We start from the raw sequence: 27,993 nt of genomic DNA, 5'->3' as shown, positions 1-27,993 counted from the left end.
CACATGAGCCGAATACAACAGGTGTAGACCTTATAGTGAAATGCTTACTTACAAGCCCTTTACCAACAATGCAATTTTAAGAGAAAAAAGTGTTAAGTAAAAAAATAAAAGTAACAAATAATTAAAGAGCAGCAGTAAAATAACAGTAGTGAGGCTATATACAGGGGGGTACCGGTACAGAGTCAATGTGCAGGGGCACCGGTTAGTGGAGGACATATGCAAACTTATCAGTTTCTGCACTTCCACAGTGAATGTGAACCCCTGTGTGTTTGTGTTTTAGGGGGACACAGGACTCCCGGGCCCAGCAGGTCCTCCAGGAGCCCGTGGCATAGCAGGGACCCCTGGTCTGGCCGGCCTGAGAGGAGAGAACGGAACCCCAGGACCTCCAGGACCTCTAGGACCCAGGGTGAGAGGGCCTATATCGCCACGGTAGTTGGAGGACTGGTGTGGTCTTGTTAGCCCTGCTCTGTGTTGTATGATTATGTTGTCTCATCTCCAGGGTCTCCAAGGCTTTCTTGGTCAGGCAGGGACCCCTGGAGGTCCTGGGCCCCCCGGACCCACCGGCCTAGTTGTAAGTAGCCTTTACATTGTATCATGATGACTTAATTGATTGTGTGTGAGCGAGAGAGACAAATAAATATTTAGTATAATATATTTAAGCAATAAGGCCCGATGGGGTGTGGTATGTGGCCAATATATCATGGCTTAGGGCTGTTCTTAAGCATGACGCAACGCGGAGTTCCTGGATACAGCCCTTAGCCGTGTTATATTGGCCATATACCACAAACCCCTGAGGTTCCTTATTGCTATTATAAACTGGTTACCAATGTAATTAGAGCAGTAAAAATGAATGTTTTGTCATACCCGTGGTATACGGTCTGATAATTTCTTATAGGTAGCCTAGCGGTTAGAGCATTGGGCCAGTAATCGCAAGGTTGCTAGTTTGAATCTCTGAGCCGGCTAGGTGAAATCTGCCCCTGAGTAAGGTACTTAACCCTAATTGCTCCAGGGTCAAAAACACATTTCCTTTTCACACCAGTACAGGTTACACACTTGTACAGTACATGTTTGAAACAGGACAAATGTAAGCCCCCCATGTTTGACATTTGATTTAGCAGATGCTGTTATCCAAATGACTTAGTCATGCATGCATACACACACTTTTTATGTATAGGTAGCCCAGGGAATCGAACCCACTATCCTGGTGTTGCAAGAGCCATGCTCTTCCAACTGAGCTACAGAGGACCAAGGAGAGAGCGAGACTTTGTGTGTTTGCTTTGTGTTATCTGTTAGTGTTCATGATCAGTATACCTGTTTTTCCTTACCAGGGTACACCGGGAACTGCTGGAGGCAAAGGGGACAAGGTGAGTTAACAAAGAGATAAACACATGTCTTCCATACTGTATAATATCTTATCAAATAGGATGAGATTGCTCATTAATCTTCCTCTTTAGGGAGCGATTGGAGCAGGAGTACCTGGATTGAGAGGCGAGAGAGGAGACCCAGGACCCAGAGTAAAACCACATCACCATTTGAGTTTGAATTGTATCTATATTTGACAGTGTTGTATTGTAGAGTTGTGTGTGTGTGTGTTGGGGGATTTACAGATTTGTGTGTCTGATGTTTGCAGGGGGAGGAGGGTCGAGCTGGTTTGGACGGGGAGAGAGGACTAGTGGTACGTCTGTCTTTTTCTCTTCTCTTTCATCACTTATTCATCACAGTCTGTCTCTCATGTATCTCTACCACAGGAGCTTAGTGGCACCTTAATTGGGGAGAACGGCTCGTGGTAATGGCTGGAGCAGAATTGCTGGACTGGTTTCAAATACATCAAACACATGGTTTTCATGTATTTGATGCCATTCCATTAACTCCGTTCCATACATTATTATGAGCCGTCCTCCCCTCAGCAGCCTCCTGTGAGCTCTACGCCTGTTCATCTTATCTACTGTCAACATCACTATCTTTGTACTGCTTCTGTCACAGTGTACAATTTATCATTAGCAATTTTGACTCTACCGCCTCTGTCTTGTGCTTGATAATTGCCTCACAGAGTTCTATGGTGTTTGTTTCTGTCTGTTTATTACTAGATGTTATTGATTGGCTCAACCCTCAATATTGATGAAACTTAAGAGTGAGAGAGAAAATGACAGAAGGGGGAAGGGAAGGCTGAAGTGAACATAGATAGATAGAGCTCAAAATAACTAAAAGCTCATCAAACAAACGTTTGTGTGGCTTGAGCAGTGTACTTCAGTAAATAGAAAGGGCTCAAATGAAAGGAAAAGTTCTGAACGCAAAAGACTTCATCTGCATGATGCGTAAACCTTTAAATCGTTTCCATCCCGACTATACCTTTATCCATTATTGTCAAGCTCATTATCACACCATACATAGAATATACATATCCTGTTTCTCTGAGCACAGTAGTGCAGTAGATTGCTCCCTACAGTGTGTTCTACCCTCCACTTTGATCTAATGATAGGCCTCTGTACTAGCATAGCTCCTTTAAAAGCTACCAGCCAGCCCCTGGTCCTCTTTCGCTACCTGTGCATTAGTGCTACTGAGAGTAGGGCTGTTCTCCAAGGCAAGGGCCACTAAACCTGCTCACCTTAGCTCTCATCAAGACCATACTGACCGTCTCACATTAGTTGCCTGGTAACTTCCAGAAGGGGGCCTGGTACTGTAGAGTGCCCATGGCATTCCACTTTAAACTCAGGTGAGACATACACACAGACAGGAACTCACCTATTACAGTACACTCATTTCTTATACAAGAGGAGAGTGCTAGTTGTGGTGGGTATAGAGAGCTATCGGTTGTAGTTTTGGATGATTTACACCATAATGTTGACGATTGCTGATGAGGATGTGCATGTGGGAGTATAATTGTTTTTCTTCCTGTGTGTGTGTGTGTGTGTGTGTGTGTGTGTGTGTGTGTGTGTGTGTGTGTGTGTGTGTGTGTGTGTGTGTGTGTGTGTGTGTGTGTGTGTGTGTGTGTGTGTGTGTGTGTGTGTGTTCACCAGGGCTCCCCAGGTGGCAAAGGAGGCAGTGGAGAGAAGGTGAATATTGTGACTATTATTCCCCACAGCTGTATTTTCCAACATTCTCTCTCTCTCTGTACCCTGAGCATTCTGCTCATGTAAAATAGTCAATCAAATTAACATGCCTACCTAGTGAGTCCTACTCTCAATATATTTCAGGGTGAATTGGGGCCACAAGGTGACAAAGGAGAAAAGGTATGAATTGTAATGAATGAGTAGTAATATTGTGTGTGTACATGGTATAATAATACAGAGAAGGGCAGAAAAAGAGCAAAAGGGGAGACAATAAATACAAATTTGAAAATATAAAAGTTCTAAAAATATTTTTTTAAACCTAGTTATCTGACAATTATGTTGTTCCCTTGCAGGGCGATACTCTCCTGGTGGGAGGACCTACGGGAGAGAAGGGCAACAAAGGAGAGACGGTGTGTGACCCTCTCAACCCTCAACCTCACAGCACCGATTTTATTGACTAATCTAATAAAACAATTGATGACAAAAATACTTCAGAGCACCAAGTATTGACTATGACACTGCTAATCTGTGTGTGTGGGTAGTGGTCATTTACAACTGTTGTTCTCTTCTTTATCAGGGTGACCGAGGGCCAAAAGGGGGGCAGGGGGAGAAAGGCTTGAAAGGCAGTGACGGCCCAGCTGGGGAGCAGGTGAGGTTGGGCTTGACAATGACAACAATTAATGGAGTTGGCAAAAACACAAACAGCTCTAGGAGCAGGCTATTAATAACAAGAGTATAACTGTGTGTGTCTCCACAGGGTCTGAGAGGTGAGCCAGGAGACAGGGGCTCTACAGGGTTCCAGGGGGCCAGAGGTCCAGGAGGACAGAAGGTGATGACATCACCTGACCTTTATCAATGCTTTCATCATCACTGTGTCATATATGTCAGAACCAATATCATTGATAGTCAATCAATATCAGAATCACTATCAGAATGTCCTCGTGTGTATAATGGTTGCATTGCACAATTTTCCCACCCGTCATGTGAGAATGGATCATCACCCAACAATATGTCCTGTGAAAAGGAACACTGTCTTGCTCAGACTGGATGCTGTAGGGGATTGTTGTACAGATGCAGTGTTCTAATGGGTTTGTCTTTTTGTCTGTAGGGAGAGGCGGGCCTGCCTGGTGTACCTGGAGAATCTGTGAGTCTCCCATTTCACCCTCGGTTATGAAAACAATATATACTTTTTCTTGACCACATGAACTGACATGTGAAAAACTCTGGGCCCTAATTATAGCCTATCACTAGGATCTAAAGTTCTTCCTGATCAGGTCACATGGTCAGGAAAAACTCCAGGCCCTATGACTAACTCCCCATTCACTCTCCTATTGATCGATAAAAGACTGGTTGATTGTGTTTTTCTCCCAGGGTACACCAGGAAAAGATGGAATGCCAGGCTTTAGAGGAGAGAAGGGAGACATGGGAATAACTGGAATGCGTGGAATTAAGGTTTGTACGTCTGTGTGTGTGTGCAGCGTGATGCGTCTGTTTGTGTATGTGTCTGGTGCTTGTGTCTGTCATTGTATTTGAACAGTCTTTGAGTTCATCCCCACTTGAAGAAGTTTGGTGCCAAACTTGATACGTCCTCTAAGCTCCAGTGCCAGCCTCCCAGATCATGCCGCCAGCCATAACTCTTCAATGGCTCCAAATTGACATCACGTAATGGAGGATTAGTATAAATTTAGCTGGATATAGCCCAGGATAGAGTGCTTTCATTCTCATATGGTCTATTAATACATTTTAATGATGGTTAAAAGTATAATTTGTGTGTTTATATTGCATTCTGCCAGAATAATAGGCTATCAGAACCCCCTAACCTTCCTACTGTATACTGTGTGAATCGCTGTCCTCTTCTAAAGTAAAGACAAAGTGTGTCTGAGGGACACTGAGATGTGTTCAGTGTTTTCTTCACATGACCTTGCCACTCTAACGGCAGTACAATCACAGCATGATAATCTGGGTTTAGAAATGACTAATCCAGACGGCACAATATCAGCCAGCTCATTCAGTCTCACAATGCTATCAGAACCCCTTCAACTTCCCCTTATCTGTCACTAGCAATTATGCTCAACAAATCACCCAGTTACTCATCCTTTACAGTGCATTCGTGGAAGTATTCTGACCCCTTGACTTTTTCCACATTTTGTTATGTTAGCCTTATTCTAAAATGTTTTTTTATTTTTATCCCCTCATAAATCTACACACAATACCTCATTATGACAAAGCAAAAAAAGTTTTGGGGAAATTTTGCACATTTTATTAAAAAAATAAATACTGAAATATCCCATTTACATAAGTATTCAGACCCTTTACTCAGTACTTTGGCAGTGATTACAGCCTCGAGTCTTCTTGGGTATGACGCTACAAGCTTGGCACACCTGTATTTGGGGAGTTTCTCCGATTCTTCTCTGCAGATCCTCTCAAGCTATGTCAGGTTGGTTTTTAATAAAAAAAATGTAACCTTTATTTAACTAGGCAAGTCAGTTAAGAACAAATTCTTATTTACAATGACGGCCTACCCCGGTCAAACTCGGATGATGCTGGGCCAATTGTGCGGTGCCCTATGGGACGCCCAATCACGGCCGGATGTTGCTGCACAGCTATTTTCAGGTCTCTCCAGAGATGTTCGATCAAGTTCAAGTCCGGGCTCTGCCTGGGCCAATCAAGGACAGTCAGAGACTTGTCCCAAAGCCACTCCTGCATTGTATTGGCTGTGTGCTTAGAGTCATTGTCCTGTTGGAAGGTGAACCTTCGCCCCCAGTCTGAGGTCCTGCGCACTCTGGAGCAGGTTTTCATCAAGGATGATGCTCTGTACTTTGCTCTGTTCATCTTTCCCTTGATTCTGACTAGTCTCCCATTCCCTGCCGCTGAAAAACATCCCCACAGCATGATGCTGCCACCACAATGCTTCACCGTAAAGATGGAGCCAGGTTTCCTCCAGACGTGAGGCTTGACATTCAGACCAAAGAGTTCAGTCTTGGTTTCATCAGACCAGAGAATCTTGTTTCTCACAGCCTGAGTGTCCTTTTGGAGTGCTGCAGAGATGATTGTCCTTCTGGAAGGTTCTTCCATCTTCAGAGGAACTCTAGAGCTCTATCAGAACGACCATTGGGTTCTTGGTCACCTCCCTGACCAAGGCCTTTCTCTCCCGATTGCTCAGTTTGGCTGGGCGGCCAGCTCTAGGAAGAGTCTTGGTGGTTACAAACTTCCTACATTTAAGAATGATGAAGGCCACTGTGTTCTTGGGGACCTTCAATGTTGCATACATTTTTTGGTACTCTTCCCCAGATCTGTGACTCAACACAATCCTGTCTCTGAGCTCTATGGACAATTCCTCCATGGCTTGGTTTTTGCTTTGACATGCACTGTCAACTGTGGGACCTTATATAGACAGGTATGTGACTTTCCAAATCATGTCCAATCAATTGAATTTACCACAGGTGGACTCCAATCAAGTTGTAGAAAAATCTCAAGGATGATCAATGGAAACAGGATGCACCTGAGCTCAATTTCGATTCTCATAGGAAAGAGTTTGAATACTTATGTAAATAAGGTTTTTCTGTTTTTATTTTTCATAAATTTGCAGACATTCTAAAAACCTGTTTTTGCTTTGTTGTTATGGGGTATTGTGTATATTGATGAGGATAAACATGTATTTAATCCATTTTAGAATAAGACTGTAACGTAACAAAATTTGGAAAAAGTCAAGGAGTCAGAATACATTCCGAAAGCACTGTAAGTCTAAGACCGGAACCGTGGTCTGTTCATGGCTAAACATGGTTCAAATCAGTTCTGCTGGTCACTGTGACTGTAGGAGTCATTTTTTGTTCAAGCCCATGCTGACCTTGTCTGTCAGCCATGCATTAAATACCAATATTGTTTTTAAGAAAATTGTGATAAATATATACCAGTTTCATTTAAGGACCAAAAAGTTGTGCCATATAGATTGCAAAATAGTTGGATAGAGATTTTCGATGTACCGATTCCATGGCACATGGTTTATGAATTGACACGCAAAACGACGCTGGATTCAAAACGTATAATTTTTCAATTTGAATTATTATACAAAATTGCAACCAATATAATGTTTTATATATGGGGCATACAACCTTCCCAGCTCTGCAGATTTTGCTGTGAAGAGGCAGAATCATTAAATCCTTTATTTTGCTACTGTCCATATGTAGCTCATTTTTGGTCACAGGTCCAGGAGTGGCTGAAGAATTGCAACATTTACCTGGAGCTAAATGCTGCAGATGGCACTACTGGGTGATTTGAAAAGTCATAGTCAACCGATCAATAATATAATAATACTTTTAGGGGAAAAAATTCTTTAATTTACAATCTGTGGAAACTATGAGAATAGAAAGTTTCATAACTTTTGAAACAGCACAGTTGTAAAATATATGTAAAAATAGAAAGATAGATGGCAGGGGTTGAATGGAGCTGAAGGGTGGGACTAATAAAAACAAGATAACAAATGTAAAATATAGTGTGTCTGTAAAATATATATAGGTTCAGAAATGTTGTGAAATAGCACAGTTAAAAATGTATGGCGAATAGAAATCAAACTGGATGGACATCAGAAATAGATGGGAGAGGTGGAGGTTATAGGAAGGCCAGGACTAAAAACAAACCAAATATAACTATTGTAAAATAGATTGTGTCCGTAAAATGTATATAGTATGTAGAAGCCTAAGTGTTGTTTATTCGTTTACTGCAATTAGGGGAGGGGTGGTAGGGTTTGTGGGAAATAATAAAGGAACAAATATTTTTAAAAGTAAGTATGATGTGTGTATTTGTATATGTATGTACAGTACCAGTCAAAAGTTTGGACACACCTACTCATTCAAGGGTTTTTCTTTATGTTTTACTAGTTTCTACATTGTAGAATAATAGTGAATACATCAAAGCTATGAAATAACACATATGGAATCATGTAGTAACCAAAAAAGTGTTAAACAAATCAAAGTATATTTTATATTTGAGATTCTTCAAAGTAGCCACCCTTTGCCTTGATGTTAGCTTTTCACACTCTTGGCATTATCTCAACCAGCTTCCTGATGTAGTCACCTGGAATGCATTTCAAGTAACAGGTGTGCATTGTTAAAAGTTAATTTGTGGAATTTATTTCCTTCTTAATAAATTTGAGCCAATCAGTTGTGTTGTGGCAAGGTAGGGAAGGTATACAGAAGATAGGCCTATTTGGTAAAAGACCAAGTCCATATTATGGCAAGAACAGCTCAAATAAGCAAAGAGAAATTACAGTCCATCATTACTTTAAAACATGAAGGTCAGTCAATCCGGAACATTTGAAAGTTTCTTCTCGCAAAAACCATCAAGCACTATGATGAAACAGGCTCTCATGAGGACCGCCACAGGAAAGGAAGACCCATAGTTACTTCTGCTGCAGAGGATAAGTTCATTAGAGTTACCAGCCTCAGAAATTGCAGCCCAAATAAATGCTTCACAGAGTTCAAGTAACAGACACATCTCAACATCAACTGTTCAGAGGAGACTGCGTGAATCAGGCCTTCATGGTCGAATTGCTGCAAAGAAACCACTACTAAAGGACACCAATAAGAAGAAGAGACTTGCTTGGGCCAAGAAACACCAGCAATGGACATTAGACCGGTGGAAATCTGTCCATTGGTCTGATTAGTTCAAATTTGAGATTTTTAGTTCCAACCGCCGTGTCTTTGTGAGACACAGAGTAGGTGAATGGATGACCTCTGCATGTGTGGTTCCCACCGTGAAGCATGGAGGAGGTGTGAGGTTGTGGGGGTGCTTTGCTGGTGACACTGTCAGTGATTTATTTAGAATTCAAGGCACACTTAACCAGCATTGCTACCACAGCATTCTGCAGCGTATCACAATCTCATCTGGTTTGCACTTAGTGGGACTATCGTTTTTTTTCAACAGGACAATGACCCACACACCTCTAGGCTGTGTAAGGGCTATTTGACCAGGAATGAGAGTGATGGAGTGCTGCATCAGATGACCTGGCCTCCACAATCACCCGAATTCAACCCATTTGAGATGGTTTGGGATGAGTTGGACCGCAGAGTGAAGGAAAAGCAGCCAACAAGTGTTCAGCATATGTAGGAACTCCTTCAATAGTGTAGGAAAAGCATTCCAGCTGAAGCTGGTTGAGAGAATGCCAAGTGTGCAAAGCTGTCATCAAGGGAAAGGGTGGCTACTTTGAAAAATCTAAAATATATTTAGATTTGTTTAACACTTTCTTGTTTTTCACATGATTCCATATGTGTTATTTCAGTTTTGATGTGTTGACTATTATTCTACAATGTAGAAAATATTAAAAATGAAGAAAAACCATTGTATGAGTTGGTGTGTCCAAACTTTTGACTGGTACTGTATATATATAAACTCAGGACGTTGTCTTTCAAAGATGATTCGTAAAAATCCAAATAACTTCACAGATCTTCATTGTAAAGACTTTATTCACTGTTTCCCATGCTTGTTCAATGAACCATAAACAATTAATGAACATGCAACTGTGGAACGGTCGTTAAGACACTAACAGCTTATAGACGGTAGGTCACAGTTATGAAAACCTATGACACTAAAGAGGCCTTTCTACTGACTCTGAAAAACACCAAAAGAAAGATGCCCAGGGTCCCTGCTCATCTGTGCGAACGTGCCTTGGGCATGCTGCAAGGAGGCATGAGGACTGCACATGTGGCCAGGGCAATAAATTGCAATGTCGGTACTGTGAGACGCCTAAGACAGCGCTACAGGGAGACAAGACGGACAGCTGATCGTCCTCGCAGTGGCAGACCACTTGTAACAACACCTGCACAGGATCGGTACATCCGAACATCACACCTGCGGGACAGGTACAGGATGGCAACAACAACTGTCCGAGTTACACCAGGAACGCACCAATCCCTCCATCAGTGCTCAGACTGTCCGCAATAGGCTGAGAGAGGCTGGACTGAGGGCTTGTAGGCCTGTTGTAAGGCAGGTCCTCACCAGACATCACCGGCAACAACGTTGGCTATGGGCACAAACCCACTGTCGCTGGACCAGACAGGACTGGGAAAAAGTGCTCTTCACTGACGAGTCGCGTTTTTGTCTCACCAGGGGTGATGGTCGGATTCGCGTTTATCGCCGAAGGAAGGAGCATCACACCGAGGCCTGTACTCTGGAGCGGGATGGATTCGGAGGTGGAGGGTCCGTCATGGTCTGGGGCGGTGTGTCACAGCATCATCGGACTGAGCTTGTTGTCATTGCAGGCAATCTCAACGCTGTGCATTACAGGGAAGACATCCTCCTCCCACGTGGTACCCTCCCTGCAGGCTCATCCTGACATGACCCTCCAGCATGACAATGCCACCAGACATACTGCTCGTTCTGTGCGTGTTCTGCCATGGCCAGCGAAGAGTCCGGATCTCAATCCCATTGAGCACATCTGGGACCTGTTGGGTCAGAGGGTAAGGGCTAGGGCCATTCCCCCCAGAAATGTCTGGTAACTTGCAGGTGCCTTGGTGGAAGAGTGGTAACAGCTCTAACCAGAATAGAAAGAGGAGTGGGAGGCCCCAGTTGGAGAAACAGCTTGTTCTGTGTGTGATTTTTTTCTTTCTTTGTGCTTTTCTTTAAAAAACAAGGACATTTCTAAGTGACCCCAAGAGGCGACTCTAGGATGCTGGCCTTCTAGGCCTCCCACTTCTCTTCTATTCTGGTTAGAGCCAGTTTGCGCTGCTCTGGGAAGGGAGTAGTACACCGCGTTGTACGAGATCTTCAGTTTCTTGGCAATTTCTCGCATGGAATAGCCTTCATTTCTCAGAACAAGAATAGATTGACGAGTTTCAGAAGAAAGTTTTTTGTTTCTGGCCATTTTGAGCCTGTAATCGAACCCACAAATGCTGATGCTCCAGATGCTCAACTAGTCTAAAGAAAGACAGTTTTATTGCTTTTTTAATCAGAACAACAGTTTTCAGCTGTGCTAATATAATTGCAAAAGGGTTTTCTAATGATCAATTAGCCTTTTAAAATGATCAACTTGGATTAGCTAACACAACGTGCCATTGGAACACAGGAGTGATGGTTGCTGATAATGGGTCTCTGTATGCCTATGTAGATATTCCATTTAAAGAATCAGCCATTTCCAGCTACAATAGTCATTTACAACATTAACAATGTCTACACTGTATTTCTGATCAATCTGATGTTATTTTAATGGCCAAAAAATGGCCTTCTGTTTCATAAACAAGGACATTTCTAAGTGACCCCAAACTTTGGAACAGTAGTGTGTGTGTGTAAATGCATGTATGTGTGTGTGTGTGTGTATGTATGTATATGTATATATATATATCAACAACAAAAAAATGTACCCCAAAAATATCTGGGGGATTGGAAATTATGCAGACAATTACCTTGATGGAAGCTACAATCTATCTGCAATATTAAAGCTGATCTACCCCCTAAAAAAAAAAATGCTGACCTTCACACAACACAGACCGGTTTTGACTAGCTGGTTGGTATTGGCAATCGTTGAAGTAAGTGACAGTTGTTGATGAGTCACCTTTTAAATGAGGGGTTGTTTTCGTTAGGTTTGGTTTGTCTGGCAGCTGAAAGGACTGTCAGTGTATGTACAGTATAAGCTCTCTGTCTGAATTGGCAGTTTGGAGTAGTTTGTCCCACTGTGACTGACAGGGCCCCTCATCTGCCTCTAACTGACTAACTAACTTATAATTTCCAGGGCGACCGAGGATCAAAGGGGGCGTGTGGATCGGACGGACCAAATGGAGAAAAGGTACAATGGGAGGGAGGGAGAAAGAAAGAGGGATGAGGGGAGAAAGGGGAAGAAATGTGTGACAGGAAGTTCAATTTAATTAACTTTATTTATCCCTGAGGGGCCTTTATCGGAGTTGCATGGTGAGTTTTGTGATGAAAGTGTTTCATATCCACTGTAACTATGACCTCTTTCCCTTTACGTGTTAATAAGGAAATTGTATAAGATTAACAGTAGGGGGAAAACAGTGTGGATGCACCATGGTGTGTCTTTCTAATGACCTGGCTATAGTGGATGTGGGCTACATACAGAACAGAATACTATTGGACTTTTTGATGGTGTTGAATGTTTTTACCCTTTCTCTTTCTGTAATCAGGGAGATTCAGGGATCCATGGGCGGTCAGGGTTGCCTGGAAGGAAAGGTGAGCAGGTAAGAATCATCCCATGAAGTACACGTTTAGAGGGCTCTGAACAGTGCACCATTGAGGCTAATATCTGGAATTTAGTATTAAAACTGTATTATCAGCCAAGTGTGGACATGTTACCAGATGTTGTTGTATCTGTGTTTCAGGGGGAATTGGGTTCTCCAGGGGCCATTGGAACCGCAGGCAAGGAGGGACTGATCGGACCCAAGGTATTAGTCTATGTATGGTTTGTTTGTGTGTGGGTGCGTGTGCGCACTTCATTATGTGTGATATATATATATATCTTTCAAAATGTATCAAGAGTACTGTGTGTCAGTGTGTAACTACATGCCTGTGTGTTTGTAGGGTGACCGAGGCTTGGATGGAGTCTTGGGGCCCAAAGGAACTCAGGGAGAGAAGGGCGAAAGGGTGAGTCTTTAACCACAACTGAATCCACTCATAAAGTGCACCACTAATACTATGAATGTGACCACAGCAAAACCGCAAGCTGACCACTGACGTTAGCTGTACTGTATATAAGGTCTGATGAAAACAACTGATTTTGTTTTATTTAACCTTCATTTTGACAGGGAGTCATGCTGAGACACAGGAGGTTGGTGGCACCTTAATTGGGGAGGACAGGCTCGTGGTAATGGCTGGAGTGGAATCAGTGGAATGGTATCAAATACATCAAACGCATGGGTTCCATGTGTTTGATGCCATTCCATTAGCTCCTTTTCAGCCATTATGAGCTGTCCTCCCCTTAGCAGCCTCCACTGTGCTCAGATGAGCCCTGTATACACATCACTATACACATCAATATTCACATACATTTACCAAAAGTACCCACTGATGTTACACCCATCGCTGTTGATCCACCCGCTGATGTTACACTCATCACTGTTGATTCACTAACTTATTTTGCAATGCCCATTTTCAGACACATTCCAAGTATGCAGTTACCCATAGTTGGAGCCTCCCATTGAGAAACCAAATTGAATCTGTCTATCAGGATACAGTGCATTCTAAAAGTATTCAAAACTATTTTCTAAAATGGTTTAAATTGTTTTGAATACTTTCCGAATGCACTGTATCTGTTTGAGCGCCTTGTTAGACAGATTCAATTTGGTTGTAATGTAATAATATGTGGAAACAGTCAAGGGGTCTGAATACTTTCCAAGTGCATTGTACATAAGCACTTTGCCTCTCCCAGGACCATACAATTACCCAATTGGCTATTACAGGTATTCCCAAACTGGGGTACGGCAATGCCGTCGGGGGTACACCAAATAAAAATGTGATTCACATTTTCAAAAAGTACATTTATATTTTCCAACGGGGCTATACATTTGGGTGAGTTTTTTCTCTCGCCTGAGTAGCCTCGTTTCACTGCCAAAAATCTAATTAAACCATCTAGTGTTCAGCGAAATAATAACACAATGTCAAATACAGGTAGCCTAGTCAAATAATTAACATCTAATCACATTAACCTTCACTCTTGCGCAGACATTTAGAAACGAAACATGACAATTTGAAAAATAAGCCATGGGAGTTTTTTGAGTGAGAATAAAGATGACTTTCGAGTAGTAAGACATGTATAAAAGCAACCTTAATAAGAAGGGGCTAGAAGCATCTTATATGGTGAGCTACCGAGTGGCTAGGACAGGCAAGCCCCATACTATTGTGGAGGACTTAATTCTTCCTGCTGCCGCTTATATGGCAGGGACAATGCTGGGGGAAAAGGCCAAAACAACTATACAGACAATGCCTTAATCAAACAATACTGTTGCACTACGCATCATTGACATGGCAGGAGACTGAAACAATTACTGCTTCGCATACAAGACAGTGAATTATATGTGTTACAGCTGGATGAGTCAACAGACATGGCGGGCCTGGCACAGCTCCTGGTATATGTCCGTTATGTTTATGGGTGGTCAATTAAGGAAGACTTCCTCGTCTGCAAACCACTGGAAACCTGGACAATATGAGAGAATATTTTTTAAGTACTGGACAGCTTTGTCACATCAAATGGACTTTGGTGGTCAAGATATGTTGGTATCTGTACTGATGGCGCAAAAGCCATGACAGGGAGACATAGTGGAGTGGTAACGCACGTGCAAGCAGTTGCTCCCAACACCAATTGGGTACACTGCAGCATCCACCGAGAGGCTCTTGCTGCCAAGGGAATGCCTGACAGCTTGAAAGCCGTTTTGGACACTGCAGTGAAAATTGTTAACTTTGTTAAAGCAAGGCCCCTGAACATGTATTTTCTGCATCATGCAATGATATGGGCAGCGACCATGTAATGCTTTTACAACATACAGAAGTGCGCTGGTTATCAAGGGGCAAAGTATTGACACATTTTTTAAAATTGAGACGAGCTTAAAGTTTTCTTTACTGACCGTAATATTCACTTGTCTGACCGCTTGCATGATGACGAGTTTCTCACACGACTGGTTTATCTGGGTGATGTTTTTTCTCGCCTGAATGATCTGAATCTAGGATTACAGGGACTCTCCGCAACTATATTCAATGTGTGGTACAAAATTGAGGCTATGATTAAGAAGTTGGAGCTCTTTTCTGTCTGCATTAACAAGGACCACACACAGGTCTTTCCATCATTGTATGATTTTTTTGAGTGCAAATGAACTCAAGCTTACGGACAATGCCAAATGTGATATAGCGAAGCACCTGAAGGAGTTGGGTGTGCAATTACGCAGGTACTTTACCAAATTGGACGACACAAACAACTGGATTCGTTATCCCTTTCATGCCCTGCCTCCAGTCCACTTACCAATATCTGAACAAGAGAGCCTCATTGAAATTGCAACAAGCGGTTCTGTGATAGACCTAACCAAAATAAAAATAAAACAGATATCTCAGGTCAGGGCGTGACATGTATCGTATAGTGTGTGTGTGTGGCAGGCTTACAATGATGGGAGAGAAAAAAACATTTGAGAGTGCACTGACCCTGGTGCTAGAGGGGGTACGCAGCAGGAGGTTGAATGTTTGAAGGAGTACGAGACTAAAAAGTTTGGGAACCACTGGGCAATTACAACCAATAAACTGGTTCTACAATGTAAAATACAATTTCTCATTTCGCTCCTATTACACACACCAGAATGACAGAGACATAGGACACAGACACACGGAACTAGGACATATCCCGGGAAATATGAACAAAGGAAACCGTACATTGAATTAAATAAACATAACTTCCTGCATGAGTCTTGCGAACCTTCATGTGCACATGCTCACTCAGAGGGTAAGAAATTGTCAATTGAAATATATCGTATCAGTCATGAAACAGAAATATCTAAGTGTTTCAATAAACGGTACGGAGATGGAATGATGAAACGCTAGCAATTATTGTAGGATTAGCTGTAATAAAGATTTACCACACACAGTATTTTATTTTCTATCAAGTCGAGTCTCAAGTCATGTGACTCAAGTCCACAACTCGGGGCAATAGTACACACAACAGTGTCATCTGCATACAGGTGTTCGTTACAATTTTTTGCAGATAGATCAACATTATTTATATAGACAGTAAAAAGTACAGGACCTAAAACCGATCCCTATGGGACACCTTTTGTAATATCAAGGAAACCTGACTTGATATTGTGTCCTGAACCAATTACATGACTCCTGATCCATATCGATTTCAGACAATCTTTGAATCAATAAAGAGTGGTCCACACTATCGAAAGCTTTCAATAAAGAGAGCAGCGCAGTGCTTCCTCCGATCCATACCCTTTACCACATCATTTAACACCAAGGTTGCAGCAGAGATGGTGCTATAACCCGGCCTGAAACCAGACCAGTGAACACTTGTAGCTAGTAAGGATCTAAGCTGACTGTTTATTATTGGTTCTTTTATTTTTTATCTAGGCAAGATCATTTCGAGATTGCGATAATTATTAGGTTGGAGGGGTCACCACCTTTGTGGAGAGGGAGCACATAGGCCACCTTCCAAACCCTGGGGATAGCACCCAAGATAATCGTCTAATAGAAAATCATGGGAGCAGAAAGCTGCAGCAAGAAAGGATCATGTAAATCAGCCCCAGTGGATTTTTACATTCATCTTAATCAAGGTGTCTAGCACATCACAAGTAGAAAGTTGTTGAAATGAAAAAAAGATTCACTAGAAGTCGACTGATCTTCCATCGAGCCAACTGGAGGCTGGGCGAGGGAAGAGCAGTCGAATGACTGACCAGGATCAATTCATCTACCATTTATTTAAAATAAAAAGCCTGACGAGATAAGTGATGATTTTGATCAGCATTTTATACATTTTTTCTCAATAATGATGCCAGTGCCTGACACAACTTTCATAGGCAGGGAAGAAGAGGAAGGAGTTTTTTGTAAATGGTATCTGTCTGTGGCGCTCTCCCTCTTCCTATCTACAGGGCCCCTCAGGTATCCCCGGCCCCCCAGGCCCCAGAGGAGTAGACGGGGCCTCTGGACTGACAGGGTCTCAGGGACCAGCTGGAGCTAAGGGCCCCGAAGGCCTCCAAGGACAGAAGGTATTCACTTGCTTTGGTTGTTTATGCCATCTAGTTGTGAGGTAAATTAAACATGGTTCAACATGGTTGTTGTCATTGTCAGGGGGAGCGGGGGCCTCTTGGTCCTGCCATGATAGGTCCACGCGGTATCCCAGGTAAACCAGGAGACGGTGGCAAGCAGGTGAGTGTCTCCTCTCTACTGTGCAGTATGTCTGCTCATAAAGTATCTAACTGCAACTGTCCCCCAATAACTCCCTCAAACTGGCCACAGCACAGACACAGCAGTGAAACTGGGGACCTTTTTCTAAACAGTATGCACTATATGGAAAGTTTGGAGACTCAAACAGAAAATGTAGAAAAGGGTCAAATAAAAGGTTTTGAACAGACATAATACATTTAATCCCTGAAAACACAGGTGTTGTTCCTTTCCAGTTTATATTTCTGATTCTTCGTGGTGGATATGTACTTAGTACATCTGACCTTGGGATCATAGAGCTATTAGTTTGTTCAACTACTCTGAGAACAGTTTATTTGTCAGCTGTGTGTTCTAATACCTGTCTCTTTTGTAGGGGGAGTTGGGTCCAGATGGAGCCAAGGGAGACAGAGGAGAGCCAGGCTTGACGGTCAGTGCTTCACCTGGGCCTCAGGGCCCAAATCTGCTGACTCTACCACCACCCTGCCTACACATATACACACACATGCAACCACACACACACAAACACATTATAATGCTGTCACATCTCTCTGCCTGTCTCTTACATTCCTCCTCTTCCCCTCTGGCTCTCTGTGCAGGAGGATGAGATTCGGACATACGTCCGCACAGAAATGAGCCAACACTGTGGTAAGTCTTAGTCACCTGCCAAAACCCCAATGTCCCAATCCAACATGCTGGTGTCCTCAGTTAATAGTCAGTTCCTCATCATCAAGTGAAACAAGTAATGGTGCTAACACATCTGTATTGAACGTAATGCTCCACAGAGTGTGATTCAGACCCTCTGTCCATGTAGAACTTCTCACTGCTATTGACTTTCCCTGTAATGAAAGAGAAAGTAACATTCTATTTTCCTCTCCTCCCTTTTCTCTTTGTCTTTCAGCTTGTGGAGGTGAGTGGGTATCAGTCTGACACGTGGACCAGATGGGATAAGGGCAGTAGCTAGCTTTGGCATTAACTTTTTAGCTTTATTATTAGTTTATGTAGTCACTGTGTTTTTGGTTCTGACATGTGTCTGTACTATGTAGTTTTGGTTCTGTTATGTGGTGTGGTCCATGTAGGTGGTTATCTGTTCTACTCAGTGCTTGAAGTGGGCCAGTGCTGACCTGCTTAGAATATTGGCTCTAAAATATGATGAGTACTGGCAACTAAATATAAATACTACCGGCACCCAAAATGAGTACTGGTATCTATTTCAGTCCACTTCAACCACTGGTTCTACTGTATGTTCTCATGGGTGTATATGTTGGGTTTCGGTGGTGTCTGGTGGCTATGTCTATGTGTGTTACTGACCAGCGTGGATGTCCTGTTGTTTTTATGTTCCTGGCCCCTCTTCCTTCCCCCCCTGTCCCCCATCCCGGCCGGCTCTCAGGTGTTGTTGTGACAGAAACCCTGTCCCGCCCCAGGGCGCGTCCTGTTCCAGAGCAACAGCTGGCCCGGCAGGGCAAGGAGGGCAAGGATGGTGAGTGTGTCTGTCCAACTGTCCTTCATCACTACCTGTCTGTCTGTCTGTCTGTCCTGTCTGTCTGTCTGTCCATCAGTATGTCTTAACAAACAGCCCAGAGTGATGCTGTGTCTGGTTCTAAACAATGGGCCCTGTTTTCTTATCAGTATTCTCTGAACATTATAAAGGATATCTCTGTGTGTCTGTTCATCACAGTTTTACTCACTCTCTAACTCTCTGTTTTGTCTGCTTTTTAAAGTTAGGGGGTTTGTAAGTGGGTTATTCCAGCTGAATAAAGTCCCATTCACGGGTGGACTGAGCCCTTGGTGAAAGTCCAGTGTTGTGCTGTAGGAGTTGGGGGGTGTCTTCCCTCTGGCCGTGGGGTGGGCAGTGAGTGGTCGGGGTTAGGGTTGTGACCGCTGTGGCGCCCCCTGCCCTGTGCTGTGTTGCAGGGCGTGAGCTGCGTGTGGTGGTGAACACCAATGACCCTGACTACGAAGATATCTACTCTATAGAGAGTTACGATGATTCCATGGCTATGGAGCAGAGCATCCACCTAACCCCCGCTGCGAATCATAACGACGGTACGTCTCACACACAAACACACACCCTTAAAGGGATAGCAATAAACTTCCCCAGAGTCAGATAAACTAGTGGATACCATTTTTATGTCTCTGTATCCGGTATGTAGGAAGTTAGAGGTAGTTTTGCGAGCCAACGCAAATTAGCATTAGCGCAATGAATGGAAGTCTACAGGAACGGCTCCCATAAGACTTCCAGTCATTGTGCTTACGCTAGTTAGCAATTGCGCTAACGCTAGTTAGAAACTTAAAAATGGCATCCACGAGTTCATCTGACTCTGAGGAAGTAGATAAAGGGTTTCATTGCCAAAATCCCAAACTATCCATTTAACCCTTAATCCATCCTCACACACTGAGCCCAGTCTAACACACAAACCAACCCTGGATCCCCTTCACACACTGCCATCAACATGCAGCTTCCTGTGTGTCTTTGTTGTGTTGATAGTGTTTTTGTATGTGTTGTGTACAGTGGTCTGTTCTTAACTTAAGATATATGGGTATATATAGCAGTCTTGCAAATCTCTATTTTCCAACATTATGGGATTTACCTCAAACGTTAAATTATGTTTAGGACTGTATTTGTGCGTTTTATTGTGTTGTCGATTCAGTGTGTCTGTTTTGTGTTGTTAGTTTGCTTATTACAGGGTGTCTGTTGATGTTTGTTGAATGATTGCATGTCGACAGGTGAGACAGTCACTGTTGACCCTCTGAAAGCAAAAAGGTCCAGGAGAGAGGTCAAAGGGGAAGGTAAACCCCGCCCACTTCCTCCTCCACTGCTGGGGTGTTTTATGGGTTAACTCAGCCTCCTTCTCTGCATGCCTCTGGCCTCTAGCATGATGGTTTTATTTTCTTTGATTACTGTTGATAACTAATCAAAACACCCAAGCATATCTGAATTTGGGCACTGAATTGTTTTTGTTTGGCAAATTTACAAAAGTTACTATAGTTACGAAGAATTATACTGAAACATTTTTTTTTATAAAACCTGAATGGATTTGATCTTACAAGCCATCTTCAGCTTTTATCCCAGACATATAATTTAGATTTTCTATCTCTTAAAGACTGTGTTAATTGTATGGTCACTTATTTAATGTTCATCACAGAATTTTAAGTTACTGTTCATTAACATTAATACTAACATCACATTCACCTAGCTTACTGTTGGAGCGCTCTCTCTGTCTCTTTGTCTCTCTCACTGTGATTTTCTTCATTGTGTTTATGTGTGATGTATTCCAGCTCCAGTGGACATTTGCGTGTTGCCCCTGGAGGAGGGCAGCTGTGGGAGGTTTACTCTGCGCTGGTACTTTAACAGCCAGGTGCAGGCCTGTAGACCCTTCATCTACAGCGGCTGTGAGGGCAACGCCAACCGCTTCCTCCATCAGGAGACCTGTGAGGAGCGCTGCCTCCCGGAGGACACAGGTACCCACACACACAAGCAAGCACACATAGTAGCTTACTGTGCACACATACATATCAATCAATCAAATGTATTTATAAAACCCAGCCTAAAACCCCAAAGAGCAAGCAATGCAGATGTAGAAGCATGGTGGCGAGGAAAAGAAAGGCAGGAACCAATGAATAAACTTAGAGAAGAACCAAGCTCCGAGGGGGCACAAAAACGCACAGGAAGATCATGCCAGTGACTCAACCCACTCAAGTCAAGTATAGCGAAAAAAGCCTGGCAAGATGTGATGCACCCCACCTAGGGAAGGCATGGGAGAGTGCGAGCAAGCCGGTGACTCAGCCCCGTAATAGGGTCAGCGTCAGAGAATCCCAGTGGAGAGAGGAGAGCTGGCCAGGCAAAGACAGCAAGGGTAGTGTGTCACTCCAGTGCCTTGCCATTCACCTTCACACCCCTGGGCCAGACTACACTCAATCATAGGACCTACTGAAGAGTTGCGTCTTCAGTAAGGACTTAAAGGTTGAGACCGAGTCTGTGTGTCTCACATGGATCGCCAGATCATTCCATAAAAATTCAGCTCTATAGGAGGAAGCCCTGCCTCCAGCTGTTTGCTTAGAAATTCTAGGAACAATAAGGAGGCATGCGTCTTGTGAACGTAGCGTACGTGTAGGTATGTACGGCAGGATCAAATCGGCGAGATAGGTAGGAGCAAGTCCATGTAATGCTTTTGTAGGTTGGCAGTAAAACCTTGACATCCGCCTTAGCCTTAACAGGACGCCGGTATAGCACTGGTGTAATATGATCACATTTTTGGGATCTAGTCAAGATTCTAGCGGCTGTATTTAACACTAGCTGAAATGTACTTAGTGCTTTATCCGGGTAGCCGGAGAGTATAGTATTGCAGTAGTCTAATCTTGATTTCCCCTGGGGAGACACCTTGTGTTGGATGTTATTACATAGATATTATTACATGGTTATTACAGGTTTAATCATGTTTATTAAAGTTGTGTGTGTGTCCATGTGCGGAGGTGTGTGGGTGTTGGCTGAGATCCACAATACGAGGCTTAAAACTTGGACATACACTACCGTTCAAAGGTTTGGGGTCACTTAGAAATGTCCTTGTTTTTGAAAGAAAAGCATATTTTTTGTCCAGTAAAATATCATCAAATTGGTCAGAATTACGGTGTAGACATTGTTAATGTTGGAAATTACTATTGTAGCTGGAAACAGCAGATTTTTTATGGAATATCTACATAGGCGTACAGAGGCCCATTATCAGCAACCATCTGGACAACTTTTAGTTGTATTGCTTTTAAATATTTTAAATACATTTTTATCTTAATAACACTTTGTTCTAGCTAGCTATTTGTGTAGGTAGCTATCAAGTAAACACAATGATATAGTAACTTGTTGACTTAACTCTAGAATGCCTACTTCAAGTGTTTTAGTACTAGTCTGTAAGCTCAGGACTTAAACCATGTCTATACAAGCCTTTTTTTATTTTACTGTGTTTCAATGGCACGTTGTGTTAGCTAATCCAAATTACCATTTTAAAAGGCTAATTGATCATTAGAAAACCCTTTTGGAATTGTTAGCACAGCTGAAAACTGTTGTTCTGAATAAAGAAGCAATAAAAAAAAAATGGCCTTCTTTAGACTAGTTGAGTATCTGTAGCATCAGCATTTGTAGGTTCGATTTCAGGCTCAAATTGGCCAAAAACTAAGGCCTTACTTCTGAAACTCGTCAGTCTATTCTTGTTCTGAGAAATGAAGGCTATTCCATGCGCGAAATTGCCAAGAAACTGAAGATCTCGTACAATGCTGTGTTCTACTCCCTTCACAGAACAGCGCAATATGGCAGTGGGAGGCCCCGGTGCACAACTGAGCAAGAGGACAAGTACATTAGTGTCTAGTTTGAGAAACAAACAGATCACAAGTCCTCAACTGGCAGTTTCATTAGATTGTATCCACAAAACACCAGTCTCAACGTCAACAGTGAAGAGGCGACTCCAGGATGCTGAGTTGCAAAGTAAAAGCCATATTTCAGACTGGCCAATAAAAAGAAAAGATTAAGATGGGCAAAAGAACACACACTGGACAGAGGAACTCTGCCTAGAAGGTCAGCATCCCGGAGTCGCTTCTTCACTGTTGATGTTGAGACTGGTGTTTTGCGGGTACAATTTAATGAAGCTGCCAGTTGAGGACTTGTGAGGCGTCTGTTTCTCAAACTAGACAGTCTAATGTACTTGTCTTCTTGCTCAGTTGTGCACCGGGGCCTCCCACTCCTCTTTCTATTCTGGTTAGAGCCAGATTGCGCTGTTCTGTGAAGGGAGTAGTAGACAGCGTTGTACGAGATCTTCAGTTTCTTGGCAATTTCTCGCATGGAATAGCCTTCATTTCTCAGAACAAGAATAGACTGACGAGTTTCAGAAGAAAGTTCTTTGTTTCTGGCCATTTTGAGCCTGTAATCGAACCCACAAATGCTGATGCTCCAGATACTCAACCAGTCTAAAGATGGTCAGTTTTATTGCTTCTTTAATCAGAACAACAGTTTTCAGCTGTGCTAACATAATTGCAAAAGGGTTTTCTAATGATCAATTAGCCTTTTAAAATGCTACATTTGGATTAGCTAACACAACGTGCCATTGGAACACAGGAGTGATGGTTGCTGATAATGGGCCTCTGTATGCCTATGTAGATATTACCATTAAAAATCTGCCATTTCCAGCTACAATAGTAATTTACAACATTAACAATGTCTACACTGTATTTCTGATCAATTTGATGTTATTTTAATGGACAAAAAATGTGCTTTTCTTTAAAAAAAAATAAGGACGTTTCTAAGTGACCCCAAACTTTGGAACGGTAGTGTAAATGATGCTGAATACACACACATTCATGCTGCACATACACACACATGTACACACAAGAAAATGTATCCCCAAAACGGATTATTGTGTTTTGTTGCAGATGCTGTTCCTTTGAAAAAGGTGCGATGATGAAGGGCATGTCATGACTACCTCTTCTCCACCCTAAAGAATGGCAACAAATGGTTGTTTAATATTTAAAGCTATAAACATTGGCAAGGTTTTGAATATACAGTATATACACCATTGATGGATCTTTTCTCATGGTTGATGATTTTATTATTTATTTCAAGTACATTTATATTACGTTAACTCTGCAGCCAAACTTTTAAATCCCACTACTCTAGCGAGTACAGCAGCACCGTATTAAAGGAAGACAATGTTGTCCAAACATTGATGCAACCATACCACAGAATCTGTCTTTGGTGGATGTACAGGTAATGAGTTCCAAATCTGTCCACTAAATAGCTGTTCTGTATGTATAAAGAGGCACTCACAATACATGTTATCATATTTTGCCAATGTAATGTACATATAAATGTATATTTGTATTACCTGGGAAATAGTGTTTTGTGTGTCCTAATGATTCATGTTAAACTCTGCATGTTTTAACCTGACAGAGGAAAGGTGCTATTTTAAAATATATTTTTATATTGCACATTTCATTTGTTGTTTTCAAAGAAAAATAAAAGTTTGTATTTTCGCCAAGTTTGATGTTGAAATTGCAAAAAGCACACTGTCACGCCCTGACCGTAGAGATCCTTTTTATGTCTCTATTTTGGTTGGTCAGGGCGTGAGTTTGGGTGGGCATTCTGTCTGGTGTTTTATGTTGTCCTTGTTTTGTATTTCTGTGTGTTTGGCCTGGTGTGGTTCCCAATCAGAGGCAGCTGTATATCGTTGTCTCTGATTGAGAACCATACTTAGGTAGCCTGTTCCCACCTGTGTTTGTGGGTGGTTGTTTTCTGTTTCGTTCTCTCTCTTTGTTGTATTTTGTTCATTCAGTGTTCAGTTTATTTAATAACATTAAAATGAACACTTACCACGCTGCACCTTGGTCTTCTCCTTCTCCCGACGACGTTCGTTACACACACTCATTCATGATGGCTCGGAAACATTACTCATTGTTTTATGAAATATGTGAATAAACCAGAGAATTAAAAATAGTATTTCTACAATGTTTTTCCTATATAAAATAATTTTAGAGGTGTATACAGTGCCTTGCAAAAGTATTCAACTTCCTTGGCGTTTTTCCTATTTTGTTGCATTACAACCTGTAATTTAAATGAATTTTTTTTGGGATTTCATGTATTGGACATACCCAAAATTGCTGAAGTGAAATGAAAAAAAGTTTTTAATTAATCGGAAAAGTGGTGCATGCATATGTATTCACCCCCTTTGCTATGAAGCCCAGAAATAAGATCTGGTGCAACCAATTACCTTCAGAAGTCACATAATTAGATTGCACACAGGTGGACTTTATTTAACTAAGTGTCACATGATCTCAGTATATATACACCTGTTCTGCAAGGCCAGAGTCTGCAACACCACTAAGCAAGCAGCACTATGAAGACCAAGGAGCTCTCCAAACAGGTCAGGGACAAAGTTGTGGAGAAGTACAGATCAGGGTTGGGCTATAAAAAAATATCAGAAACTTTGAACATCCATTATTAAAAAATGGACAGAATATGGCACCACAACAAACCTGCCAAGAGAGGGCCACCCACCAAAACTCAGGCAAGGAGGGCATTAAACAGAGAGGCAACAAAGAGACCAAAGATAACCCTGAAGGAGCTGAAAAGTTCCGCAGCGGAGATTGGAATATCTGTCCATAGGACCACTTTAAGCCGTACACTCCACAGAGAGCTGGGCTTTACAGAAGAGTGGCCAGAAAAAAATAAGCAAACATGTTTGGTGTTCCCCAAAAGTCATGTGGGAGACTCCCCAAACATATGCAAGAAGGTACTCTGGTCAGATGAGATTGAAATGTTTGGTCATCAAGGAAAATGCTATGTCTGGTGCAAACACAACACCTCATCACCCTGAGAACACCATCCAACTTGAAGGAGCTGGAGCAGTTTTTCCTTGAAGAATGGGCAAAAATCCCAGTGGCTAGATGTGCCAAGCTTATAGAGACATACCCCAAGAGACTTGCAGCTATAGTTGCTGCAAAAGGTGGCTCTACAAAGTATTGACTTTGGGGGGGGGGGGAATAGTTATGCATGCTCAAGTTGCTTTTTTGTCTTATTTCTTGTTTGTTTCACAATAAAATATTTTGCAACTTCAAAGTGGTAGGCATGTTGTGAAAATCAAATGATACAACCCCCCAAAAAATCAATTTTGATTCCAGGTTGTAAGGCAACAAAATAAGAAAAATGCCAAGGGTGTGAATACTTTCACAAGCCACTGTAGTAGGGCCATGGGTGTTTACTGGTCAAGTCACATGGTTGAGGGTGATACTTTGATCTGTTTACACTCCCTTGCTTCACACGACTCGTGCGTATGTGTGTGTGTTCATATTGGTGAATGTTCTAATTCAGCTGTACAATGTTTTATTAATGAGAGGATGCTCTGCCTGTTGGGTATGACTCGTCCCCCCCACCTCCCCCTTTCATATATATATATATATATATATATACTGAACAAAAATATAAATGCAACATGTCAACTGCTGGTCCCATGTTTCATGAGCTGAAATAAATTATCCCAGAAATGCGCTATAGGCACAAAAAAAGCTTATTTTGCTAGAAATTTGCGCACAAATTTGTTAACATCCCTGTTAGTGAGCATTTCTCCATTGTCAAGATAATCCATCCACCTGACAGGTGTGGCATATTAAGAAGCTTATTAAACAGCATGATCATTACAAAGGTGCACCTTGTGCTGGAGACAAAAGGCCACTCTAAAATGTGCAGTTTTGTCACCCAACACAATGCCACAGATGTCTCAAGTTTTGAGGGAGCGTGCAACTGACATGCTGACTACAGGGAATGTCCACCAGAGCTGTTGCCAGATTATTTAATTTTAATTTCTCTACCATAAGCCGCCTCCAACATCGTTTTTGACAATTTAGCAGTACGTCCAACCAGCCTCACAACTGCAGACCACGTGTATTGCGTTGTGTGGGAGAGCGGTTTGCTGATGTCAACGTTGTGAACAGAGTGCCCCATGGTGGCGGTGGGGTTATGATGTATGGGCAGGGATGAGTTACAGACAACGAACACAATTGCATTTTATTGATGGCAATATGAATGCACAGAGATACCATGACAAGATCCTGTGGCCAATTGTCGTGCCATTCATCCGCCGCCATCACCTCATGTTTCAGCATGTTAATGCACGGCACCATGTCACAAGTATCTGTACAAATTCCTGGAAACTGAAAATGTCACAGTTCTTCCATGGCCTGCATACTCACCAGACACGTCACCAATTGAGCATGTTTGAGAAGCTCTGGATCGACATGTACGACAGCGTGTTTCAGTTCCCGTTCATATCCAGCAACTTCACACAGCTATTGAATAGGAGTGGGACAACATTCCACAGGCCACTATTAACAGCCTGATCAACTCTATGCGAAGCAGATGTGTCATAGCAGCATGAGGCAAATGGTGGTCACGTCAGATACTGACTGGTTTTCTGACCCACATCCCTACTTTGTGAAATTCATAGATTCGGGCCTAATTAATTTCTTTAAATTGATTGATTTCCTTTTATGAACTGTATCTCAGTAAAATCTTTGAAATTGTTGCGTTTAATATTTTGGTTCAGTATGTATGTGTCACGACTCCTACCGAAGGTGGCTCCTCTTCCTGTTCGGGTGGCGCTCGGCGGTCGTCGTCACCGGCCTACTAGCTGCCACGATCCCTTTTCCCTTTTCTGTTGTTTTTGTCTGATTAGTAACACCTGTTTCTTGTTTGGGTTTTAGTTGGGCTATTTAAGCCGGTAGGCCCGCCTGCTCTTTGTGCGGGCTTATTGATTTTCCACTGTGTTATTGTGTGGTAGTGTGTGTTGATTTTGGGTTTTCCCTCCGGACTGGTTAGGTCCTGGTTTTGGGCATTTGTGTATGTGCGCCCAGTATCTTGGTGAGTACTATGTTTTCTGTGCGTAATAAAGCGCTATTTCTGTCCCTCCTGCCTCCTGCGCCTGACTCCGCACCCACTACGCCCAGTGCGTTACAGTATGTATGTATGTGTATATATATACTGTAGTACCAGTCAAATGTTTGGACACACCTACTCATTCCAGGGTTTTTCTTTATTTTTACTATTTTCAACATTGTAGAATAATAGTGAAGACATCAAAACTATGAAATAACACATGGAATTATGTAGTAACCAAAAAAGTGTTAAACAAATAAAAATATATGTTATATTTGAGATTCTTCAAAGTAGCCACCCTTTGCCTTGATGACAGCTTTGCACACTCTTGGCATTCTCTCAACCAGCTTCATGAGGTAGTCACCTGGAATGCTTTTCAATTAACGGGTGTGCCTTGTTAAAAGTTAATTTGTGGAATTTCTTTCCTTCTTAATGCGTTTGAGACAATCAGGTGTGTTTTGACAAGTTAGGGGTGGTATATAGAAGATAGCCCTATTTTGTAAAAGACCAAGTCCATATTATGGCAAGAATAGCTCAAATAGGCAAAGAGAAATGACAGTCCATCATTACGTTAAAACATGAGGGTCAATCAATCTGGAAAATTGCCACAAAGTGTAGTCGCAAAAACCATCCAGCTCTATGATGAAACTGGCTCTCATGAGGACCGCCTCAGGA

The 27,993-nt window shown here is 42.3% G+C and overlaps 1 protein-coding gene across 2 annotated transcripts in view; it reads left to right on the top strand.

Moving 5' to 3' along the window:
* Positions 1-24,268, top strand: part of LOC139535829 (collagen alpha-1(VII) chain-like) — a 130,989-nt gene extending 106,721 nt beyond the window's left edge. The window contains exons 96-121 of one of the 2 annotated variants that reach the window (XM_071335662.1): positions 281-406; positions 500-571; positions 1,329-1,364; positions 1,455-1,514; positions 1,631-1,675; positions 3,018-3,053; positions 3,195-3,230; positions 3,404-3,460; positions 3,628-3,699; positions 3,808-3,879; positions 4,159-4,194; positions 4,422-4,502; positions 11,773-11,826; positions 12,182-12,235; positions 12,377-12,439; positions 12,576-12,638; positions 16,622-16,738; positions 16,821-16,898; positions 17,287-17,340; positions 17,510-17,558; positions 17,812-17,830; positions 18,314-18,381; positions 18,825-18,956; positions 19,638-19,700; positions 20,190-20,372; positions 23,325-24,268. In XM_071335662.1, coding sequence (XP_071191763.1) covers positions 281-406; positions 500-571; positions 1,329-1,364; positions 1,455-1,514; positions 1,631-1,675; positions 3,018-3,053; positions 3,195-3,230; positions 3,404-3,460; positions 3,628-3,699; positions 3,808-3,879; positions 4,159-4,194; positions 4,422-4,502; positions 11,773-11,826; positions 12,182-12,235; positions 12,377-12,439; positions 12,576-12,638; positions 16,622-16,738; positions 16,821-16,898; positions 17,287-17,340; positions 17,510-17,558; positions 17,812-17,830; positions 18,314-18,381; positions 18,825-18,956; positions 19,638-19,700; positions 20,190-20,372; positions 23,325-23,353 — 1,755 coding nt within the window. In that variant the 3' untranslated portion in view covers positions 23,354-24,268. Of the gene's footprint in view, positions 1-280; positions 407-499; positions 572-1,328; positions 1,365-1,454; positions 1,515-1,630; positions 1,676-3,017; positions 3,054-3,194; positions 3,231-3,403; positions 3,461-3,627; positions 3,700-3,807; positions 3,880-4,158; positions 4,195-4,421; positions 4,503-11,772; positions 11,827-12,181; positions 12,236-12,376; positions 12,440-12,575; positions 12,639-16,621; positions 16,739-16,820; positions 16,899-17,286; positions 17,341-17,509; positions 17,559-17,811; positions 18,382-18,824; positions 18,957-19,637; positions 19,701-20,189; positions 20,373-23,324 lie in introns of those variants that run through there. The other variant, XM_071335661.1, reaches the window with a different exon arrangement.
* Positions 24,269-27,993: the final 3,725 nt, after the last annotated feature.

Source organism: Salvelinus alpinus, chromosome 12, assembly GCF_045679555.1.
Source record: "Salvelinus alpinus chromosome 12, SLU_Salpinus.1, whole genome shotgun sequence".
In the NCBI taxonomy this organism is placed as follows: domain Eukaryota; kingdom Metazoa; phylum Chordata; class Actinopteri; order Salmoniformes; family Salmonidae; genus Salvelinus; species Salvelinus alpinus.
Note: the sequence above shows the minus strand (reverse complement) of the source record. Positions and strands in the feature narration are given on the sequence as shown.